The sequence below is a fragment of the Hylobates moloch genome, unplaced genomic scaffold (assembly GCF_009828535.3).
Source record: "Hylobates moloch isolate HMO894 unplaced genomic scaffold, HMol_V3 SCAFFOLD_10, whole genome shotgun sequence".
Classification (NCBI taxonomy): domain Eukaryota; kingdom Metazoa; phylum Chordata; class Mammalia; order Primates; family Hylobatidae; genus Hylobates; species Hylobates moloch.
Window position 1 is genome coordinate 43174116 of NW_026652285.1, and position 24033 is coordinate 43198148.

General features: G+C 41.7%; 1 protein-coding gene across 1 annotated transcript in view; it reads left to right on the forward strand.

The window, feature by feature from the left end:
* Positions 1–24033, forward strand: part of MAMDC2 (MAM domain containing 2) — a 146164-nt gene that overhangs the window by 97880 nt on the left and 24251 nt on the right. Inside the window, exons 7-9 of the mRNA XM_032164257.2 lie at positions 3748–3841; positions 11606–11749; positions 15012–15277. Coding sequence (XP_032020148.1) covers positions 3748–3841; positions 11606–11749; positions 15012–15277 — 504 coding nt within the window. The remainder of the gene's footprint in view (positions 1–3747; positions 3842–11605; positions 11750–15011; positions 15278–24033) is intronic.

The following is a 24033-nucleotide window of genomic DNA, read 5'->3' on the forward strand; positions in this document are numbered from 1 at the left end:
ATAGAGCACAGTGTCTTTTGCAGAATGTTTGCTATTTCCTATCCCAAAGTCCAACCAGGTCTCGATTTGTTCTTGCAGCCCAGTGGAAAATTTTCTGTGAGTTTGAGTTACGAGGAGGAAAAGAAATGCATTTACTGCTTCAAAAGTTTCCTATCAAAGTCAGATGAGTCCTACACACACACTGACAGCGTTCTCTTTACCAACTCCTTCCATCCAACCATAAACTCCTTGGGCAACGTTTGTCTGAATCAAACTTTACTGAATTTTAAAAAATCAATACTTGAAAAGTTACAACTCTGGACACTACTAAACCTCAATACACATCCTTTGGGTCAACACATGTGATTTTGCTCTACTAGTCTGAACTATTCACTGGTGTTATCTGCTCTCACTCATCAGGAAAAGAAAGTTGTCCTGAAGAAATCAGTGAGTTTAATGTCATCACATTCTCAAGTGAATTTTGAGAAGGAAAACAAACATTGGAGACTGTCTGAACAAGAAAACACATTGGCACAGAGGCTGTGATTAGCAAATGCTGATCAAGAATAGCATTCTTGCCCCACCAGCTCAGTGTAAATTTTGCCATTCACTTTCTTTACCAGCTGGTGCCTTGAGAGCTAAATGTCATGGACCTGTGTTAAGTTTGTAATCTTAATTTGCCCCTTCTCGTAAGTCCACATCTTTTCCTTCATTTACAGCCCTTCCCCCTTGGCAAAGACGAACTTCTAGGCTTCCCCTTGGATTTTGGAGAGTTTAGGTACCAGGTCCCTATGGGACCATTACTGTTAAGGTGCAAGGTACTTTAAGAACTATTTTGTCCAAACTCTTTTTCTTTTCAAAAAATGAAGAAACTGAGGGCTGGAGAAGAATGGGCCTGCTCAAGCTAATTAGTGGCTAACTAGGCTGGAACCTGAATAGAAGTTCAAGAGGGAGTCAACCTGCAGAAAAAAAAATATATATTATTTTTGAAACAGGGTCTCACTCTGTCACCCAGGCTGGAGTGCAGTGGAGTGATCTTGGCTCACTGCAACCTCTGCCTCCCAGGTTCAAGCAATCTTCTCACCTCAGCCTCCCAAGTAGTTGGGACTACAGGCTTGTGCCACCACACCCAGCTAGTTTTTGTATTTTTTTGTAAAGATGAGGTTTCACCATGTTGCCCAGGCTGGTCTCAAACTCCTGAGCTCAAATGATCCGCCCACCTCAGCCTCCCAAAGTGCTGGAATTACAGGCATGAGCCACTGTGGCCGACCAACCTTCAGAAAAAGATAGAAAATTAGTTCAGAGCTTGTTATGTACCTGACTCTGTGCTTGGATATTTGTATACATTATCTCATTTAATCTCCTCAACAGTCCTACAAGACAGGTGTTTTATAGATAAGAAAACTGAGACCCTGGGAGGTTAAGTGATTGATATGGTTTGGCTGTGTCCCCACCCAAATCTCATCTTGAATTCCCACGTGTTGTGAGAGGGACCCAGTGGGAGGTAATTGAATCATGGGGGCAGTTCTTTCCCATGCCTTTCTCGTGATAGTGAATAAGTCTCACAAGCTCTGACAGTTTTATAAGGATGAGTTTCCCTGCATAAGCGCTCTTCTCTTCTCTTTGCCTGCTTCCATCCACATAAGATGTGATTTGTTCCTCTTTGCCTTCTGCCATGATTGTGAGGCTTCCCCAGCCATGTGGAACTGTAAGTCCATTAAACCCTTTTTCCTGTATAAATTACCCAATCTCGGTATGTCTTTATTGGCAGCGTGAAAACAGACTAACACAGTGATATATCCAGGCCCACCTAGCTAATAAGTGATGAAAATGGGATTTGAACTCTGTTCTGTCTGCTTCCAAGAAACTATTCAGAAGAAGCTGCAAACTAGAAGCCTAGAGGTCAAATCTAGTCCACAGTGGTGATCTGCCTGGCTGGGGAGTGGGGTTTTTCGTTTTACTTTTGTTTTAATTTTTGAATTAATTGCCAGCATTGACAAACTCAAAGATTTCAGATAAAATCCAGAGTCAGATCCTCTTGATACTTTGCTAGATACAGAGACATTAGGCCTCGTATTTGTTTGCTAGGACTGCCCATAACAAAGTAGCACAAAAGAGGTGGCTTAAAAAACAGAAATGTCATATGTCATCGTTCTGGAGGCCAGAAGTTCATGATCAAGGTGTTGGCAGGGCTTGTTCCTTCTGAGGGCCGTGAGCAAGAATCTGTCCTATGCCTCTCTCCCATTTCTGGTGGTGTGCTGGCAATCTTTGGCATTCCTTGGCTTGTAGCTCTCTGCCTTCATTTTCACATGGCATTCTGTGTGTGTATGTGTGTGTGTGTCTGCATCCAAATTTCTCCTTTTTATAAGGACACCAGTCGTTCAAATTAGAGGCTCACTCTACTGCAGCATGACCTCCTCTTAACTAATTACATTTGCGGTGACCCTATTCCCAAATAAGGTCACATACTGAGATACGAGAGGTTGGCACTTCAACACAGGAATTGTGTGTGAGGGATGCAGGGGGACACAGTTCAAACCATAAAAGGCCTGACTTCCCACATATCAGCCATTGATGAAGTTGAGTGACAGCTGCCCTTTCAGACAGGGGTTTCTGTCTCGATTTCATAAGAGGCTGCACCATACCAAGCCCACTTCTGCATTTCCACTACCTGCCTGGCCTTTGTAGGCACTGAAATTTCAAGCCCTGTTCCGTGCTGCGTCTTCTCAGGTTATTAACTCACACAAGAGGACTGCACACCTGGGTGGTTTTTTTTCAGCACAGGTGAAGGCTGTGCTGACATCTGATCCCCCATGGTCACAGGCAGAAGGTGGTTGACTGAGCTCACAGTTAAAGTTGCTGGTAGAGAAGAAAGCAAAACTAAAGGAGTTGAAGTCATTGGCCCATGTTCTTTCTAACCATTGGAACATACCTGGACATGCTGAGATTGGGGTTCTCACCTCTGACTGTTGCATCTTTGTCCAGGCCTTGATGTAGAGTTCATATAGGAAGAAGGAAAGGAACTCAGAGGGTGTTTGCTCCTCAGGGATGGCAGGGAGGTAAAAAAAACCTGGCCTGCTTTCTTAGCTGATTTTTCCTTTAATCGAAGTTCATAACGCTAATTAGTTCTGTAGTTCTAGCAGAAATGACATAGGCACTTCAGCTGACACTCAAGGAAGAGGGGCATATCCACCAATAAAAGTCAACTTTAGAGACTGTCTTGGTCCATTCAGGCTGCTATAACAAAATACCATAAACTAGGTAATTTATAAACAACAAATGTATTTCTTACAGTTCTGAAGTCTGGGAAGTCCTAGATCAAAGTGTTGGCAGATCTGGCGTCTGGTCAGGGCCTGTTTCCTGGTCCATATGGCACCTACTCATTGTGCCTTCAAATTCCAGAAGGGGCAAATGAGCTCCCTTGGGCCTCACTTATAAGGGCACCAATCCCATTCCAAAACCTAATCACCTCCCAAAAAGCCCCACCTTCTATTACCATTCCCTTAGGGGTTCATATGTAAATGTATGACTTTTGAGAATTTGTGAGTGTCCCACAGACACTCAGATCATAGCTGTTTCATTCTCCCAAAAAGAGACTGTAGGTTGAGGAGGGTGCTGCCCAAACTCATATTTGGAAATCTGATTCCATGAGTCCTTGTAACTTGGCTTCATCTGGTTTTGATTGACATGTCATTTTAAATCATTAAGAGCACTTAAGCCGAACCGAAAATATGTGAACATGTGACAGCATGCCATTTTCCTCTGCAGGTTATTTTTGAAGTTGCTTTCAATGGTCCCAAAGGAGGTTATGTTGCCCTGGATGATATTTCGTTCTCTCCTGTTCACTGCCAGAATCAGACAGGTGAGCATTCTCTATTTGTCATTGCATTTTGGGATGTTCCTGTTTCAATAGATGTTTGTGGTCAGAACTTGTTTTAATTGTTTTTAATTTTCATATCTTTTCTCTCATCCTTAAAAAAATTATTTAATCAAAGGTCATTTTTCTGGAATATTACTCTCTTTTCCCCCCCTCACAGAGGGACTCTAATGTTTCTGACACCATCAGCCAGTTGTCCTATCTTAGGAAGGTTTCATCTTTCCTTCCCAGGAAAAGAAAATTAAATAATACTAACTTATTCTCACTCCCTCACTCCATCTTTCTCTTTAGAGGATATCTTGGGCCCATAAATGGGTGGCTGGGTAGATGGACAAAGCTCTTACAATCTACTGAATAGAATAATACAGTTTAAAAACTCTTTCCAACTGTATGTATCCAAAATTTATAAATGGCCTCATGTTTAAAGATGTTAGTATTTGGTAGACATCTCTAGATAGTTTTAGCTAAATAGCATGTGCTCTTAATTAAATTACTTTCCACTTCCAAGATGAACCCTCAAATTATTTTATCATGATCAGTTTTGTGATTTCATAAATTTGATGTTTAAAATGAGAGGATTATTTTTACTCTCTGGAAAAATAGGTAAGCAAATTGATTCAAAGTGAATTAGAAAGCAAATGTTTTATAATAAGGATAATAATATATTAATGATAACCCAGATAAATAAAATTGACCTTACTGTTTAGTGAATTTGTTTCCTTGAGAGACCAAGGGAGACATTATGGTCACCCTGCCTTATTAGTGAGCCCTTATTCTTGGTTATGTAGCATGGAAAGTAATTTATGAACTTGGCGTTTGAGGTCTTTCACTTAAGAGAGAGTTGGTTCGTAATTTAATATGATTTCAGATACATTCTGCAAGTCAGGGGACTAAGAAATTTTTTTCTTTTTTTGGGGGGGAAGGGTAACTGGGGGTCTCGCTTTGTCACCCAGGCTAGAGTGCAGTGGTGAAGTCACAGCTCACTACAGCCTCAAACTCCTGGGCTCAAGTGATCTTCCTGTCTTAGCCTTCTGAGCAGCTGAGACTGGCTAGTTTTTTGCTTGTTTATTTTGGTAGAGATGAGGTCTCAGTATGTTGTCCAGGCTGGTCTTGAACTCTTGAGCTCAAGGGATCCTCCCACTTTGTCCTCCCAAAGTGCTGGCATTACAGGTGTGAGCCACAGTTTACATGGAAAAATATTTTCAACTTGAGCTAAACTGTTACTCCAAAACTGGACAGAAATCTACTAATTTGCTGAAACTGAATACTATTTTTCCTAATTCTAATTTTTTTAAAGGTTGTAAAACAGATAGAACCAGATTAGATTTACATACTTTTTAATGATTTAATCCAAACAATAATCAAAAATTAAAAGAGTCTCTAAAATTGACAGAACACAGAAACCAACATTGTTTTACGTCTCTACATTTGATTCCTCCCTAATCATATCAGTTAATATTTTAATTACATTCATAGTAATTTCACAACCTCTTTATCATTATTTTTAGACAAGATCTTTTCTCTATCACTAGGCAGTGACACTGAAATTTGTATTCCCTTGTTTTGTCTATGGTAGAAGAGGTGTTTATCTAATATCTGCGCTGGGCAGAGGGTGGGTAAAGAGGCAGCTGGAGGTAACAGAACCAACTGAATCACCCAGAAGTAATGTTCAGAAATGCTCCTCCTTTTGAAAAAAAGAGAATTTGTGTGAGCTCTTTCCTACTATACAGGTGGTCTGTCTGGTGAAAGGAAAAGAAAAGTTCCAGCAAAACAAAGACCATGTGTTAAGAGGGCTGTTGACCCCTCAGTCTGCAAAGTACAGACTCCTTTTGTGCAGGAACTTCCACAGATAGGAGCTCTTATACAGTTCGGTTAACCAAGCTCCATACTGATCTTCAGAACTTCCCACTATGCCAGCTTGGCTTTAAATGGTTTAATTGCATCATCGTAGTGTTATGCTCAAGATTCACATCTCTATTCTGCCACTTCCAAGCTATCTGGCATGGGTCATGTTATTTAACTTCTTTGAGACTCTTTCCATATCTATAGCCAAGATGGAAGAATCTGTTTCATAGAGCTGTTGGGAAGGTTAATGAGTTAATGTCTGTGAAGGCCTTAGCACAGAATGTGATACACAGAAAATGCTTCATCATGAGACAATATTATTTACTTTATTTTCAAAATATGCCCACCCATCCCTGGAGAACAGTGGGTCAGATTGCAACTAAAGAGAACCAGCAAAGGGCACTAGCTTGATGATTGTGTCAGCTGGAGCCTGCTTTATGTCTTTCATTGAGCAGCTGTGAGCCAGATTGAGTCTTTAGAAGCTGAGCCTTTTAATTTTCATACTTCGTCTTACATTTCACAAATAGTTTATGACCTTCTGTTTCATAACAGGTGCCAACATTTTTTCCTTATCTTGGTTAACTCCAGACTTCTTGTCTCTGCTTTTCCCAGCTGGATCTAGCATTTTCTTCCCTCATCTCCCTAATAGGCTGAGACAGGAATCATATCAACATATGAAGCATCTTGTTCCCACCATCTGGTTGGGTTTCGAGTTAATCCAGTCTCCTGGACCTGAGACTCAACTCATAGTCACAGGTACTCAACAGCAATGTCATGTGGCCCTCCAATGAACTGCGCCACCCCCCCGTGCTTCCAGAGGACCATGAGACCATCCCCCATTTCCCTCTCCATCCCTTTGACCCCTCACTTTCCCCCTCCACAACCACATTTGTCCCAAAGTTTAGAAGATGGGAGCAAGCCTTCCTTTTGGTCTGTAAATCTTTGAATGCCTAAGAGGTGATCCCATTCACTTCTAGGAATCCTGCCATAAAGCCCAGCCTCAAACTGAGAGCTCTACTGCTCTGTCATATGCAGACCCAACCTCCTTTCTGGGCTTGGGTCCACCCCACACCCAGGGACTGGGCAGATCCTAACACTCATGGGAATGACTCTCAGAGAATCACTACCTGAATCCCAATATCGGCCATTCACTGACAACACACTGCCCCGACCTCTAGTCTATTTGGAAACCCAGGCCCAATTGCTGCCTAGGCTACAGCTAAGGTTGCCCCAGCCTTTCTTATCTTAAATGCCCCCAAGGGTCTCCACAGCCTAGTCAGTGACTCTGGCCCTTGTTTCCCCATAGGTCTTCAGTGTGGTGCCAGGTCCCATTGCCTCTCCTACCCAAGCCAGCTTTGAGCTGTCTCAGCCTGCTCTTGGGCTAGCACATGCTAAAGTAAAACTACCTTGCAAGGTTAGCAGTGTAGAGAACACACTGCCCCCAGTATCTATCTTTTAGCACTCTAGGGGCTGATGAACCTTTTAGATCTGTGGGACCGATGCTGAGTTTCTCTCCATGAACTCCATGGAGCAGAGGAAAGGATGAGAAATGTTCCCAACTACTCTCAAACTGCAACACACTCCTGCTAATTAGATTATCTTCAAAGCTTCTCATTTCTAAAAAGTTCAAATATCAGAAAGCAAGTAATTAACTAAACCTTACATTATGATGCTTTTTGGTAAATTGCTTAAAGGGGCTTTAGTTCTTTCTTCTTTTTTCTTGATCATTAACAGATGCTCAGAGGCTTCCAACTGCCTCTGATTCTTCCCTATGCTTCAAATACATCATTACACTTCCCAGCAGCTAAATTTGTGATCCGCCCTTTACTAACACCTCTGAAACAAGCTTGAAGCAAAGGCTCTGCACTCACTCAGGTCACGAACAAACCTCTGGCCCCATCTTCAGGAATCAGACACTGTCTCAGGGTAGAAGCAGCACTCTAGGTGAAAAAGATTTAGCCCCTGAGTTATGCTTTTGAGATTTTTTTTTTATCAGACCTCCTCAAGAGCCCAAGAAAATCCATTTCAAATCTATTCATTATGACAATCACATCATCAGAAAAATATTTTCTGTATGACTCAGTCTATCACCATGGAGAGAAGTGATCCTTGTTTACTTTTAAGTTTTTTTGATAGGCATTTTTTTTTTAGTAGTTTTAGGTTCACAGCAAAATTGAGAGGAAGGTACAGAGATCTCTCATAGTCCCCATGCCTGCATATACATCACTGTCTCCAGAGTCCATAGTTCACATTAGGGTTCACTCGTGGTATTGTATACTCTATGGATTTGGACAAATGTATAATGACATGTATCTACCATTGTAGTACCATACAGAATATTTTCATTGCCCTAAAAACCCCTTCTATATTCAGGCCAGGCATGGTGGTGCATACCTGTAATCCCAGCACTTTGGGAGGCAAAGGAGGGTGGATTGCCTGAGTCCAGGAGTTGTAGACCATCCTGGGCAACACAGTGAAACCCTGTCTCTACAAAAAATACAAAAATTAGCCAGGCATGGTGGTGCATGCCTATGGTCCCAGCTTCTTAGGAGGCTAAAGAAGGAGGATAGGTTGAACCCAGGAGGTAGAGGCTACAGTGAGCCAAGATTGCACCACTGCACTTCAGTCTGGGCCACAAAGTGGGACTGTGTCTCAAAAACAAAAAACAAACAAAAAACTCTCTATGTTTTGCCTATTCACCTCTCCTTCCCCCCAACCCATGGCAATTACTATTCTTTTTACTGTCCCCATAGTTTTGCCTTTTCAAGAATGTCATATAGTCGGAATCATAGAGTATGTAGCCTTTTCAGACTGGCTTCCTGCACTTTGTAATACGTATTTAAGTTTACTCCGTATCATTTTGCGGCTTGATAGCTCATTTCTTCTTAGCGCTGAGTGATATTTAGTTGTCTGGATGTACCACAGTTTATGTATCCACTCACCTACTGAAGGACATAGCTTGGTTGCTTTCAAGTTTTGGTGCTTATGAATAAAACTTCTGTAAACTTTCACGTTTTTATGCCACCTTCCACCCCCTCCCACACATCTAATAACTGAGTTAAGATTCTCTTGCAGTCGCCCAAGAGCACTGCTTTAAGATTCATTCCTTCTTCTACCCTCTCTAGCTGGGACAAAGAATGAAAAGAAAGGAGGAAGGGGGAGGATTCATTCCTGATGAGGAATTCACTGACGTACTGTTCTCTTCGTGCATGGCACTTAGCAGTGCCACCCCATTTCCTGAGTTAGATGGCCATCTGTAGATTTGGGATTTTTATTTTTTTTTTATTACCCAGTAGCAGAGGGGTGACTAATACTGAATACTTTAATGGGGTTTCCTGTGGTCTCAAATATCTATGGGAGAATGTCAAAGGATCCGTGTTTATGTAACATCTTGCTCATTTTTCACAGACTTTATCTTCAGGGCTTAAAGATATACCCCAGTGCTGACAGAATCAGGCAGACCAGGGTGTGGGCTAATCTACCCATCTTAGAGCATTGAGAATTCTCTTCATTTCCTCTTCTCTGGTCTGGCTTATCTGGGTTTGCTCCTGGTGCACTTCCTAGGGCATATCCCCTGAGATACAATCAGGTTCTAGTTATATAGGAACACTTTTTACCTAATCTTTTTTTTTGTAATGTGTTGTTAATCAGTTACCTTTTAAAATTTAATTTTCTTGGAGCTCTTTAATTTTCTATCATTTCAAACTCAGATAAAATTTGCAGGAAAACTACAAAGAACTCCTATATACTCTTCACCCAGCTCTACAAATTAAGATTTTGCCATGTTTATCTACTATTTAAGAATAGGTTGCAAACATCATCCCCTTTACCGTTAAATATTTTAGTGTATATTTTATAATCAAACACATTCTTCAGCATAACTACAGGATAATTATGGAGTTCAGGAAATTTAATACTGATACAACATTATCAACTTACTTTTGGTCCATACACCAATATTTCCAATTGCCCCAATAACAACCTTTATAGATATCTGTTCTTCTGGACCAAGATTGAATCTTGCATCCCTGATAGCATTTGATTGTCATGCCTCTTTCATCCACTTTAATCTGGGTCAGTTCTTCAGCCCACCTGAATGTTTTCTTGCTTTGGAAATTGACAATTGAGAATACAGTATGTTTTTATAGTGAGCTATTTCATCGGCTCACTGCTCCTAGAGCTCAAATGTTTCCCTAGAGATAATTTTCCAGTTATTCAACACGTGTCCTCTCTCCCTAGTCCTAGATTGTTAGACATGTGTGTCAGCATTCAGACAAGAATCACAGATTCTGCACCGAATCTGTGCAGCACCGAATGGCTGCACCGAATGTATCCCAACTGCTACGGTCACATCCCCTCTGTTCTAAGAGGGCAATCTGAACAGCGTGATTTACAAGCCACTTGTTGATAGGATTAAAAGTTATTCTCAAAAGAGCAGAAGCATTTTATTTGTATAAATGTATGTGGTACAAGTACAGTTTTGTTACAGGCATAGATTGCATAGCGTTAAGTGAGGATTTTAAGGTATCCATCCTGTAGTAACATACACTGTACTCATTAAGTAATTTCCTATCTTCCATACCCCCTCCTACTCCCTCACCCAAGTCTCCACTGCCTATGATTCCACTCTCTGTATCCATGTGTACACATTATTTAGCTCCCACTTATGAGTGAGAGATGTAGTATTTGTGTTTCTGTGTCTGATCTGTTTCACCTAAGATAATGACCTCCAATTCCAACCATGTTGCTGCAAAAGACATAATTTCATTGTTTTTATGGATGAATAGTATTCCATGATACTTTCTTTATTCAGTCATCTGCTGATGGGCGCTGAGGTTGATTCCTTATCTTTGCTACTGTTAATAGTGCTGAGATAAACATTACAAGTGCAGCATCTTTTTGATATATTGATTTTTTTTCCTTTGAGTAGATACCCAGTAATGGGATTGCTGGATCGAATGGTAGTTCGATTTTCTTTTCTTTTTTTTTTTTTGAGAAATCTCCACACTGTTTTCCATAGTGGCTGTACTAGTTTACATGCTCACTAACATTGTGTAAGAGTTCCCTTTTCTCCACATCCTCACCAACATCTGTTAATTTTTGTCTTTTTAATAATAGCCATTCTGACTAAGATGATATCTTGTAGTTTTAATTTCCATTTCTCTGCTGATTAGTGATGTTGAACTTTTTTCTATATACCTGTTGGCCATTTGTATGTCTTCTCAAAGAGCAGAAATCTTTTATGTTCCCTCCAGGCCATCTGGGGTGAGGTATTTATAGAACAGGGTAAATAATACCAGAACTCGGCAAAGTCAAAGCAATAGCAGTACCCATGACAGAACTGTGACTCTTTGACCTGCACAATTTAAATTGAGTGATGACTTTCTTCAAGCAGATCAGCTCCTACTACTGATGTCAAAGTAGACAGCAGCTGTGCCTCTGACACAGAGATTGAGCAACAAAGGAAAATTATTTCTATAAAATAATATATCTAAAATCTTCATCTTAGAGACAAATTGAGTCCCATAAAATGTCTTCCTTTTCTCTTTTTTCTTTTAAAATTTTTATGAATGAATTATGAATTGTGAAGAAGTATATAAATAAATGTTCACAGTCGTGAAAGGAAATTTCTTTTGAAGTCGGGTACTTCATTTTTATAATGTGAACAGTGCTTGTTTCTCCCCTCCCTTTAGAAAGGAAAAGAACAATTTTCCTGTCATGTTGAAACGTTGGTTTGATGCTAACCTGTCAGCATCCCCTTTGGATAAAGATATTTAGTTGTGTTTTACTTCTTCGATCTCCCCTGGTATAAATGTGTATATATAAACATCTGTCAACCAGTTGATGTAGTCCTTTGAGATCTTTGGGACCGATTGTCATTAACTTTGCTTGTCCTTTGCTCAGAACTTCTGTTCAGTGCCGTGGAAGCCAGCTGCAATTTTGAGCAAGATCTCTGCAACTTTTACCAAGATAAAGAAGGTCCAGGTTGGACCCGAGTGAAAGTAAAACCAAACATGTATCGGGCTGGAGACCACACTACAGGCTTAGGTAAATCAGGGATCTGTCTATGTGGGGACATCTTGGGTAGTCATAAGCTTTATTGGCCATTCCTACTTCATACCTGCAAAGACATCGACTTAAAGAAAAAAGGCAGCTGTGAAGAAGCAAAGACAATCAGTAATCTTGTTTTTGACCATGTTTTAAAATTGGAATTCAAGTTGCCGTGTTAACAAACGTATTTGCTAGTTAATTAAACAGGCAAATCCTTGTAAAATACTTTGGAACTCACTTTAGATGCAATACCTTTAAGGAAAAAAATCTGTTGAATTGTATTTATATGAAATCTCCAGAAGAGACATATTCCTGCAGATAAAAAGCAGGTTTCAGTGGTTGCCAGGGGCCGTGGCAGAAGGAATAAGAGTGTTTAAGTATGGGGTTGCCTTTGGGTGATGAAAGTGATCTGGAACTACACAGTGGTGATGGCTGCACAGCATTGTGAATGCTCAAAATGCCGCTGAATTGTGCACTTTCAAATGGATAAATGGTAAATCTTAAACCATGTATATTTTACTACAATTTTAAAAATCTATTATGAGGGGAAAAGCTATTAAAAAATGTTGAGTGGACACTTGATGGATATATTTACAAGGAGCTTTTGGAAACAGGAATCTGAGTGCTCCTTGTGTAGGGATTACCTATCAATTCAATGACAGCCTTTGTGGAGCCCAACCCAGTGGAGACAAGTGTGAAGAGCTTGATCTCAAGTTCAGTGTCTTATTCACTTATTCAACACATATTTATATACTGGAGACTGAGGTGAGTTTACTGTGGAGCTGGTGAAGCTTAGGTTCCAGGGCCCCTGCCTTCTACCAGCCTGAAAAAGGCCTCGAAACAGCCCTCACAATTTCGTGCTTGTAATTTTGTATTCTTTTCTTAGAGGTTGCCTAACCTGTAGAAATAAAGGCCCTACCAAATCTATTCTGATCTTGGGCTGATTAACTGCAAAATCATCTCTAGAGAACCATTTGAATTCTGGGAGCAGTGAACTGATGAAATGGGGAGCTGTTTAGGGACAAAAAGACTCACCATAATCTCAGTTTGTCAATTTTCAAAGTAATAAAACATTCAAGTGGATTTACTCCTGGGGAATACAATAGTGAATGAATCTGAAATGAATCCCACCTTCACTGGCAGACAATCTTTTCAAAGGGCAAGAGAAACATTAAACAAATATATACACAAACAAACTTATAATCACAGGTTGTGGTAAGTGCTGTCAGGGAGGAAAAACTTTTCCTCTACCCTCTTGGGTTCCATGTTTGGACCTCAGAATTAAAGTGATATAAGACAGATTAACAAGAAAATAATAGAAATTTTATTTAATATTTTTACTTGCACTTGGGAGCCTTCATAAAAACAATGAAGACCCAAAGAAGCAGATAGGCCTGAGAGCTTCAATACCATTTTAAACAAAGGATGATAAAATTGTGGAGAAGTAGCAAGACAAAAAAAGGGGTCAGGGGGCTTAAGTTTCCAGGGGCAGTAAATTGTGGGAAAGTGACTAGGAAATATATGGAAGAAACAATGGAAGATGAGGGTTATGTTAGCAGGTTTGTTTGTACAGATCCATTTTGGTGTCAACTCCCAGTCTTTAGTGACAGAATGTTCTTCCCTTTCTGGGACAGGGAGAACACCTTGTTCATAGGAAATTTTATGACCTGCTTTTAAGTATAACAGAAAAGGGGAGGTCAAAGGGCCCTTCCTGCCTCTGCTATTTCTCAAGTGACTTTACCTCAAAATAATCAAAATGCCAAAGTTACATAGTTTGGGGTGGCATGTTCTGATCCCCTTCTTTCACAGTAGAAAGAAATGAAGAGTAAGCTCTGAGACAGAATAGAGGGAAGAATCTAATTTGGGTTCAGGATTCAGGGAAGGTTTCTCTGAGGGAAGCTGCCATTAGCTGGGAGAGTGGGAGTGACCCAGGCAGAGGTAACAACATCTGTGAAGGCCTCGAATTTGGAAAGAGCTGGTCACGCCACAGAATAGGAAGATCTGTATGGCTGCACCGTGGGGAGGAATGGTGACGAGGGGAATGGAGGAAAATGATGTCAGAGAGGGAGATAGATCCTGGGTGTGGCAGGCCACAGGAAGCATTTGGAATTTTATTATAGAGGACATGAGAAGCCACTGAGAGGTTTTAAGCAGAAGAAACACAGATGAAACTTAGGTTTCAAAAAGGTTGTTCTGGCTGTTGTATGGCCACCCATAATAGTCTGCTCAGGCAGCCATTACAAAATACCACAGACTGGGTGGCTTAAACAACAGACATTATTTCCTCACAGTTCTGGAGGCCATGAGTTCAAAATCAAGGTGCCATCAGGGTGGTTTCTGGTGAGGGGTCTCTTCCTAGCTTGCAGATGGCCACCTTATCCTGTGTCCTCATATGGCCTCTTGGTGTATGGAGGAAGAGAGAGCTCTGGCATGTCTTTCTCTTCTTTTGAGTTAAATAACTGGGTAAAACTAAACCGTATACAAAGACTGAGGCACCCAAAAGAAAACCGACAGGAGGAGGAGCAGAAAAAAGAAAGAGAAAAAATAGGTGTTACTATTTTTTTCTTTTCTGCCCAGGCTTTCCAGGATACACGAACTCATTTTAAATTGACCATGGGGATGGTGGGAGGGGGAGGTTCCTGATCTTATTTTTCTTTATGTTGTTTAGAAGGAATAAAGGAAGAACACAGATCTTCAGCACCTGGGACGATCCATCTGATGAAAAACCTGCTCTTCAAGGGCAGGTTTAACATTTGACCAAGAGAAGAGTAGGCTCTGCCCAGACATACAAACTTCCACAAAGACTGCCAGGCCAGCCTGAAATCCCACCATCTCTATTGGTCACTAAAGAGATAATAAGGAAAAATCTGTTCTGGGCCTTCCATTCACTACGGTTCAGTCCTCGGAATGTACAATCTAAGTCAGATGGTTGACCCAGGCAGCTGGTATCTCCAAGATGACTTCATCCTTTTTGTTTCATGAAAAGTGTAAATCCAAATTAATGACTGGAATCTGGGCATATTCTATAGAAAATCTGTACTGGTTTATAAAGTTTACTTAGAATTGAATGACGTATCATTTCAATAGAGGCACATGGATATTTTCTGTCACTTAAGCCACAGACATTAGAAAATGCTTTCTATCATTTAAAGCATAGCTGATAGTCTTTGCTGTCTAGTTCTACTTTAATTATATTTTACCACTTGCTAATCTAGATTAGATTATTTTGCATTGCTGATATGCTTTATCTTGTTTGCAGGGTATTACCTGCTAGCCAACACAAAGTTCACATCTCAGCCTGGCTACATTGGAAGGCTCTATGGGCCCTCCCTGCCAGGAAACTTGCAGTATTGTCTGCGTTTTCATTATGCCATCTATGGATTTTTAAAAATGAGTGACACCCTAGCAGTATACATCTTTGAAGAGAACCATGTGGTTCAAGAGAAGGTCTGGTCTGTGTTGGAGTCCCCAAGGGGTGTTTGGATGCAAGCTGAAATCACCTTTAAGAAGCCTATGCCTACCAAGGTACAGTAGAGCCAATTTCTCCTGTGTCCATGTTCAGTTGCTGGACTAGTTTGTGAATGTCCCTCTAGCTACTGTCAACTGGTGAGATATTATTTTCCTTCTGTTCAGGCCTACGGCCTCACCCTTACACCCTACTCCCAGCCACATACAGGTTAATCCTCCAGTTATTTTCTGTTTTCTGGGTCTCTGAATCACAGCCACCTAGAGAGTTTGCTTTTTGTTTATCTCTTAAATTTCCTAAGACTAATGCAAAGACTGAGAGTACATGAATAGTTCTTCAAGTTCAACAGCTGACCTTTAGTTTGAAACTTTAGTCATAATTCTCTCTCTCTCTTTCTCTTTCCCTCCCTCTCTCTCAAACACACATACACACACTAGTGGGAATGCTAGTATTTTAAAAAGGTGAAATCAGTGAGCCTGGTTCTGCATGGAGGCTTTAAGGTTAACAACCTAAGGCTCTAGCTGAACACAGGATGAGGAAGCTCATTAAAAAATATAGAACCAACACCGCCCTAGCCAGAGAGAATTTACATAAGGGAACTGTCAGCATCTGATTTTGATAGAAATGAGAATATAAAAAAAGATCTTTATTGCAAGGGGAATGGAAAAGAAAGCTGTAATCTCTCAAGCTTAGCAACTCATAAACTTAAAGAAGTTTTACAGATGCAATAAATTCTGTCAATTGCAACTCAGAATGAAACCAGTGTGGGAAAAATCCATTTTGTTTCAGCCTGTGTCAGTCAATCAGCAAATATCTCTTGAGTATCCTGTCGTGTAAGAAAGGGTCCCAAAGAAAAATAAGAAAGTGCTATCCTTCAAACAGATAACTCACACAGTGGTAGCTCAATAAACATTGTTGAATGAATGAATGAATGAATGAATGAATGAATGAATCAGTCTATCACATTCAAATCCAGGAGTCACCCAAAGTGCAGGCTCCCCTGGGGAAGCTGCAAACTTGTGGGAACAGTAGAACCTGCACAGACATTCATAGCCCGAACTTCTCTTGGTTACAACCATCTGGATAGAATCATAGCTGTGTCCATCTATAACTTCCTGCTAAAGAAATCTAGTACACCACTCTTATCACAATGTTGCCTGGTTACTTTTAGTCCATTACAAAACCCTCCAGGACATCATTAAACTTTACCATGGTTAATCAAAGATCTCTGAAAATCTTTTGTTTCCATTGCTAGGTAAGAAGAAAAACTATTTTCCATTGCTAGGCAGGAATGGCATGGCAACCCCCTTGACTTACTGATTTCTAAAAGAGTTAAACTGATTTCTAATACCTCTAGCAGAGTAGAAGCATCTAAGTTTTACCACAGTCTTACAGAAACGGCTTCTTATTATTTGTATGTGAATTAAGTAGATAGTGTTGTAAGTATTCCTTGCGTGATTTTATCAGTCTTTGATCACCTAACTAAATTGAGATACATTGCTCAGCTCCCTGGAGGAGAGAGGAAGCAAACAGGTGTTTCTGGTACCATGTTTCTACCCTTAGCTTAGACTCTTGCTCTTTAAGCTCATTGCCTAGACAATATCAAATAATTTTTGAAGAAGCCTTTCTTCCTATAAATGTCATCTTATAGATGGACTCTTGCAGCAGCATTATTGAACTTTCCTCTTTGATTTATTAGTCCTGGAGAAATCCAAGTTTCTCTGCACCTCTTAGGGATCCCAAAGGCCTAACTTGAGTTCCCATTACCAATTATTTAACTCTTACAAGTAGTTATAGTAATACACACACACGCGCGCATGTACACACACACATGCACACACATACACACAAGCAAATACCAGAGTCCCACAATCGGGTGCACAATCGGGTGTAATGGAATCTTCATTACACTCTACGTCCTATTTTGCTGATTTTTAAAAGGAGGATAAAATAAGCATTTTATTTATTCATTTGGCTTTGATTTATTTATTTATTTATATATTTATTCATTCGTTTTCTTTACTCAACCAGTGTTTATTAGGTATATGCTCAGTACAAGGAATATAAAAATGAATGAGGCTCAGATCCTACCCTTGAAGAAGAAGAGATCACAGATGATAGAAAATTAAGATATGTAAGCAACTAACTACCATGCAATGTCATGTAAAGCCCACAGAAGGGCTACATAAAAAGACAGAGGAGTAGTTTTACCAGTTGCTGTAAAAAATAATGGCAAATAGAGACCCAGCTGAGCCAGTGTTTAGATGGTTAAAATTCAGGCCATGCTGGATTCTAACTCCTGCTCATCACTCCACTCATCTCCCCCCACCCTACTTTATCCTCTATTAACAAACAGGGATTGCTTAGGAATCTGCCCATTCCTTTATAGTGAGTCTCTGCTTATACCTGAATTGGTGCATGCCTCCTAGCAGATGCCCCTAGGAATTTGCCCTTTTCTTCTTTGGAGGCCAACTACCAAGCCGCCCAGCAACTGCACAGTTCCCCACAACCACTTAGGGAAAAATGGATCTAGATCCAGTTGGGGCAGAGAAGTTCCTAAAGCACTCAGAAAGAACTAGTCATGGATTCAGCCCCAGTGCAGATGAGAAGACAGTATAGTTCAACACTAGAAAACTCTGGCTACATGTCTCAGAGTGGCCCTTAGTTCTTGGCAGGTCCCTGTTAGACAGAAATAGCTTCTCAGAGAGTAAAAGAACCATTTGACATCCATCATAGAAGCATGCATTGGGTAAGCAGGAAACTAAAGTTCACTTATATAACATATACAGGTAGAAATAAACATACAAAAATATATTTAAGACAAGGGATAAAATGAGAAGTCAGTTTCCCTCACTAGTCCCTACTGCTGAACTCAAAATTCCGCTTCCAGCCAGGAGTAGTAGCTCACACCTGAAGTCACAACACTCTGGGAGGCCGAGGCGAGTGGATCACCTGAGGTCAGGAGTTCGAGACCAGCCTGGCCAACATGGCGAAAACCCATCTCTACTAAAAAAATACAAAAATTAGCTGGGCATGGTGGCACGTGCCTGTAATCCCAGCTACTCATGAGGCTGAGACAGGAGAATCACTGAACCCAGGAGGCGGAGTTTGCAGTGAGCCAAGATGACGCCACTGCACTCCAGCCTGGGCAATAGAGCAAGACTCCATCTAAAAACAAATAAATAAACATCAAGACTAACCGCCTCATTTGGCTGGGTGTGGTGGCTCATGCCTGTAATCCTAGCACTTCGGAAGGCCAAGGCAGGCATATCGCCTGTGGTCAGGAGTTCAAGACCAGCCTGGCCAACATGGTGAAACCCCCATCTCCACTAAAAATATAAAAATTAGCCAGGCTGGGTGGTACACACCTGTAGTCCCAGCTACTCAGGAGGCTGAGGCACAAGAATCGCTTGAACCCAGGAGGTGGAGGTTGCAGTGAGCCAAGATCGTGCCACTGCACTCCAGCCTGGATAACAAAGCAAGATTCCATCTCAAAAAACAAATAAATACATAAATATTTAAAATTCTACTTCCACTTCTTGTTTTTCTGATGGTTTTTCTTCCTGATTCACTGATGGCTTCTTCTATAACTCTAAATATATTTCCACCTCCATTTCTTGATTCATTAACCTTAACTGTGTTGGCTGACTCCCTACTATGAAAGAGAAGGAACTTATACTATTCCTTCTGCTTTTCTCTCTCTTCTTCGTAATTTTTAGTTTTGTTTTTATTTTGAACATTTTTCTTGGTTCCCTTTACAACTTTAGCACACTAAACCATCTATTTTTGGATCCATAAATTTTAGACAGTGTCTCTTGACACCCCACCATCTTAAAATGAATAAATCTCCCCCAACCCCGCATTTCCCTTCACCTCTCTTACCCCCTTGACTTCCCAAATTCTCCCAGATATACAATTACTGAACTTTCACATTGTTATGGTGTAGAACATTTATATTCCTACAGTTAAGCCTTCTGTGCTTTGCTTATTGCATGATTTCCCTATGAGGACCCCCTTGGCATTTTGAAGAGGACAGTTGTGCCTTTGTGGTGAGAACATTTCTCACCTTACTGGATGTTTAGCATCTGTGATTATTGCAACAACCAAAATTATTTCCACACATTTCCAAATGGCCCTAGACGTGTCATCCTATCCTTGGATGAGAACCATTGGTCTTTAAATTGAATCTGACAATTGAATTAAAAACCATCCTCACCTGCCATTCATTCTTGCTCCCCTGCAATCTGTCTCTGTCCAGGAGTAGAGTTACCATGCTGCAACCCTCCTCTGCAGGGACCCTTTGGCTTCCTATTGCTTTTAGAGAAAAGGCATGCTCTAGCATCAGCCACCTCCCCAGGTTTACATCTTGCATTTTCCATTCTAATCACACTGAGCAATCCGTTTCTGGGACACACTCTGCTCTCTCCTACCTTAGATTATTGCATTCCCTGTTGCCTCTGCCTACATTCTTCTTATTTAGATCTCAGCTTAAACCTCACTTCCTCTGAGAATCCTTCTCTGACCCCACTCTCCACTTCTATCCAGCATGGCCAGGTTAGGGTTCCCTGGCATCCTATGCTTCCCCTCCATCATCTTGGAGAAAGCATAACTTAGTGATTAGGAGAACAGACACAGCAATCTCTCTAGTTTTAAACCCCAAGTCTGCCACTTACTAGCTTTGCAATCAGAGTCGGTTTTCTTAATTTCTCTCTTAATTTTCCATCTGGGACCAAAAACCTAGCAATATACTTGGCACTCAGTTGATGCTCAATAATTGTCTGTTGACTGATTGTCACATTCTGACTTTTGAGCAGGGGTTATTCACCCTCATTAAAATCACCTAGGGAGGGCCAGGCATGGTGGCTCACACCTGTAATCCCAGCACTTTGGGAAGCCGAGACAGGCAGATCATCTGAGGTCAGGAGTTGGAGACCAGCCTAGCCAACATGGTAAAAGCCCGTCTCTACTTAAAAATATTTCAAAGGCCAGGCGCAGTGGCTCACGCCTGTAATCCCAGCACTTTGGGAGGCCGAGGCGGGCGGATCATGAGGTCAGGAGATCGAGACCATCCTGGCTAACACGGTGAAACCCCGTCTCTACTAAAAATACAAAAAATTAGCCGGGCGTGGTGGCAGGCACATGTAGTCCCAGCTACTCGGGAGGCTGAGTCAGGAGAATGGCATGAACCCGGGAGGCAGAGCTTGCAGTGAGCTGAGATCACACCACTGTACTCCAGCCTGGGCAACAGAGCAAGACTCCATCTCAAAAAAAAAAAAATTTTTTTTTTTTTTTAATTAGCCGGGCATGGTGGTGCAAGCCTGTAGTCCCAGCTACTCGGGAGGCTGAGGCAGGAGAATTGCTTGAACCCAGGAGGTGGATGGAGGTTTCAGTGAGCCAAGATTTGCACTCCAGCCTGGGTGACAGAGCGAGACCTCATCTCAAAAAAAAAAAAAAAAATCATCTGTGGAGCTTTATAATGCTGATGTCCAAGTGTTACCTCAAACCAAGGAAAGCAGACCCTGAGATGGAGACTTACTTGCAGGAAGTTTATGAGTGTTGCTCTTGGGATCACTACAGAAGGAAGGGAAGGAAAGGAAGCAGGATCAGGCAGGGGAAGCTGTCGGGCTGCAGTGCATTCTCAAGGAAGGCCTCAGCTGACCTACAGGGAGCTCTGAAACTGGTGTGGCCTTTCAGAGTTGTCCTGTTTCAGAGCAATGTTGTCTTTATAGTCCCATATTGATTGGTCATTGGATGCTGGCTACCTCAGGAAGAGGGTATTGCCTTGAAATGCCGAGCAACTTTCCACAGATGATTAACAAGCCGAGTGCTGTCCACTGGCTACACTTTCAGCAACTGGGAGAATAAGCCCTTCATTCCTGAAGGATCAGTTGGGTGGTGCATCTACTATACTGATTAGGTCAGAATCTTTTGGTGTGGGGCCTGGGAATCAGTATTTTATAAAGTGCACCAGGGTATTGTAACATCCAACATAGAGAATAGCTCTGAATAACCACAATAAACGCAAAAAAGAAGAGAGCAATAAGAAAGATCGTGTGTTTCAGGCTCATATGCAGCTGAGCTGCACTGAAACCAGGCATGGTAGCCCAGCAGATTTTGTGGTAGCCAAAGGCCTGTGCAAGGATATGTCTGTGTAGTGTCCCTGCCCAGGTCCCCCACCCTGAAGTGCTGGGAGATGTTCCTGTGACCATACAGCTGGACAGGAACAGAGTTAGATGAACGGTCTTCCTGCCCCTAGGTAGCTTTTTCATTGCGAGTGACTCAGAAAGCTAGAGTCAGATCAGCAGTCCTCATGTGTACCCTGTAAGCCAGGAACCCCTGTCAAAGCTTCAGAGATCAAGAGTTTTCCAGAGCTATGACACCCAAACCTATGCTATTGTTTTCCACATGTGGTTTCTGTCCACAAAGAGTACGTTTCTCCAAAATTTCTTGCCATTGAGAAAGGAGTTTTAAGTCACAGAGCACCCAAATAAGCATACGGCCAACACTTGTCAGGTGTCACGGTCTGTCTGGAAGCTTCATATTGGCTGTTGTGGCTGGCTTAATAACTCAGTATTGACTTTACTTCCGAACTGATGACAGTTTAAGAGATTTTTCTGAGCCTATCGAGCTTAGCATACATTTTGTATTAGTTGGAATTTCTAATGACTGGGTCCTGAAATGAACTTGCTGGAACTTCTAGAAGGTTCAGAGTTCAACCTGGGTCAGAACAAGGCAGAAGCTGGCTGTTTATCAACTACCTACTTTGTGCTGGGCAGCACATGCTCTCTTGTTTAGTCCTTAATACGCTACAGTAACACCAAATTTAGGTGAAGAAACTGAAGTTTCAGGAAATTTAAATAGTTTGATTCTTCCTTTTTCCTTGCCACTCTTCCCCAAATTCCAGACAAAACTCTTCAGTGACACCCCTAAAATTCATATCAAACATGTCTACTTCTCTCTCTCCAGCCACCACCCTAGTCTAAGCCACCATCATTTCTTACTTAAACGACTTCAATATCTTCCTAGCTGGATGTTCTCTTCCACCTTTCTCTATACTCCAGAGAGAGAGAGAGAGAGAGATGCAGCAGCCAGAATCATTTCTTTGAAACAGAAATCAAATCTTGGCCATCCCCTGTGTGAAACAGTTCTATGGCCTTCAGAATAAAGCTTCATCCCATACTGTGGTTTTTGAGGTCCTGCACAGTTGGATCACTGCCCACTTTGCTGGCTTCATCTGCCTTGATTCTTGCCACAATCACAGGGTCTCACAGTCCACATAGTTACGTGGGCCTTTTCTCTGTTCCTTGAGTCCCAAGGCCTTTCCTGGCCCAGGGCCAGTGCTCTGCACATGGGGTGCCTCCTGCCCTAGCCACTCCCATATCAAGCTGGCTCCCATGCTTCTGTCCCAGGTCAAGTGCTTCCTCTCAGAAAGGAACATTCCTGACTGCCGCCCAGTTTATAACCGCTTTCCTCATATCCAGATTACTCCCCATTAGTTTGCCCAGTTTATTTTGTGTATAACATTTATCCCAATCTGAAATGATCTCATTTGTTTATTTGTTACTTGTTCATTGTCCATCTCTTTTCCTGCGAAAATATAGCCTTCACGAGGACAGGGACCTTGCCGGTCTTGTTCATCTCTGTATCCACAGCATCTAGCACTGTGCCCTGGTGCATAGTAGGTCATCAGTAAAATTCTGCTCAATAAATTTTGTTTGGTACCTATGTGGTCAATGAATGAATAAAAGAATGAATGAGTGGACTTTCTAAGGTTGGGAAGTGGCAGAGCTGGGGTCTGAATCATGATCTAGTCAACTCTGAAGGCTGCCCTTTAGTGCTGGGTATCTTTGGGTGGTCAAGGTCTCTCTCCAATCTTGGGGAAGGCCTGTTCTTGTGCACCTGGAGAAAATGAGGCTCTTCAAGCCTGCCTTGGGATATAGGTACCTTTTGTTATTTAATTCTCACAATACTCCTGTGAGGGAAGTAAAGTATTTCTTTTCAGTGTCCTTGACATTTTCAAATGCAGTCTAGCTTAAGGTCCCCCAGATGATCTAGTAGAAACGAATGCCTAAACTGAGAGCCTGGCACACGTGTCACCTGCCTATGCTTTGTGACCTCTGAACCCATTTCTAAAGCATGTCAGGTGTGATTCTTTAGGGCCCAACTCAAAGACAGTACCTGCTTTCATGAACATTATTTCCACCTCTCATGAGTTGTCACATGGGACCAGAGCTGAGGTGAGTGAGCAGCAGCCTGTGCAGAATTGTAAAGTCCAGCCTTTCAGCTTCTCTCCTCTTATTTCCCTCACTCCTGATGCCTGCCTTCTGCCTCCCCTGTGCCTTTCTGATGGCCTCCCACTCTGGATGTTGCTTTACCTTGCTTTCTCCTATTTCCACTTACCCAACCTGTTTTAAGGACAATGGGCTGCTTATTAATAACCCCTTGCTGTCTTCCCTGGGTAGTTTAATCTTTGGCAGAAACTACAGGGATGAAGCAATGCTAAGAGTTTCCCTTAGACCATTTTAGCAAAGTAGCCTTATGGACAGATTCTGTGTGATATCACAGCCGCCAACAACAGAGGCTGTTGTTGAACACTCTCCAGCACTTCATTTGATGACACAGCTCCCTAGGAAGGAAAGCAGTCCAGCACCATTTAACAGATGAGGAACGCTCAGGCAGAAAATTAAGGACGTTGTTCAACGTTACACAGCTATTAAGTGGCTGAACTGAGAAGCAGATCCAGATCTTTTTGACTCCAGAATTGATGCTTTTTCCACTAAGCCTAGTGTAAAAAGTCTCCCAGCCCTCGCCTGGC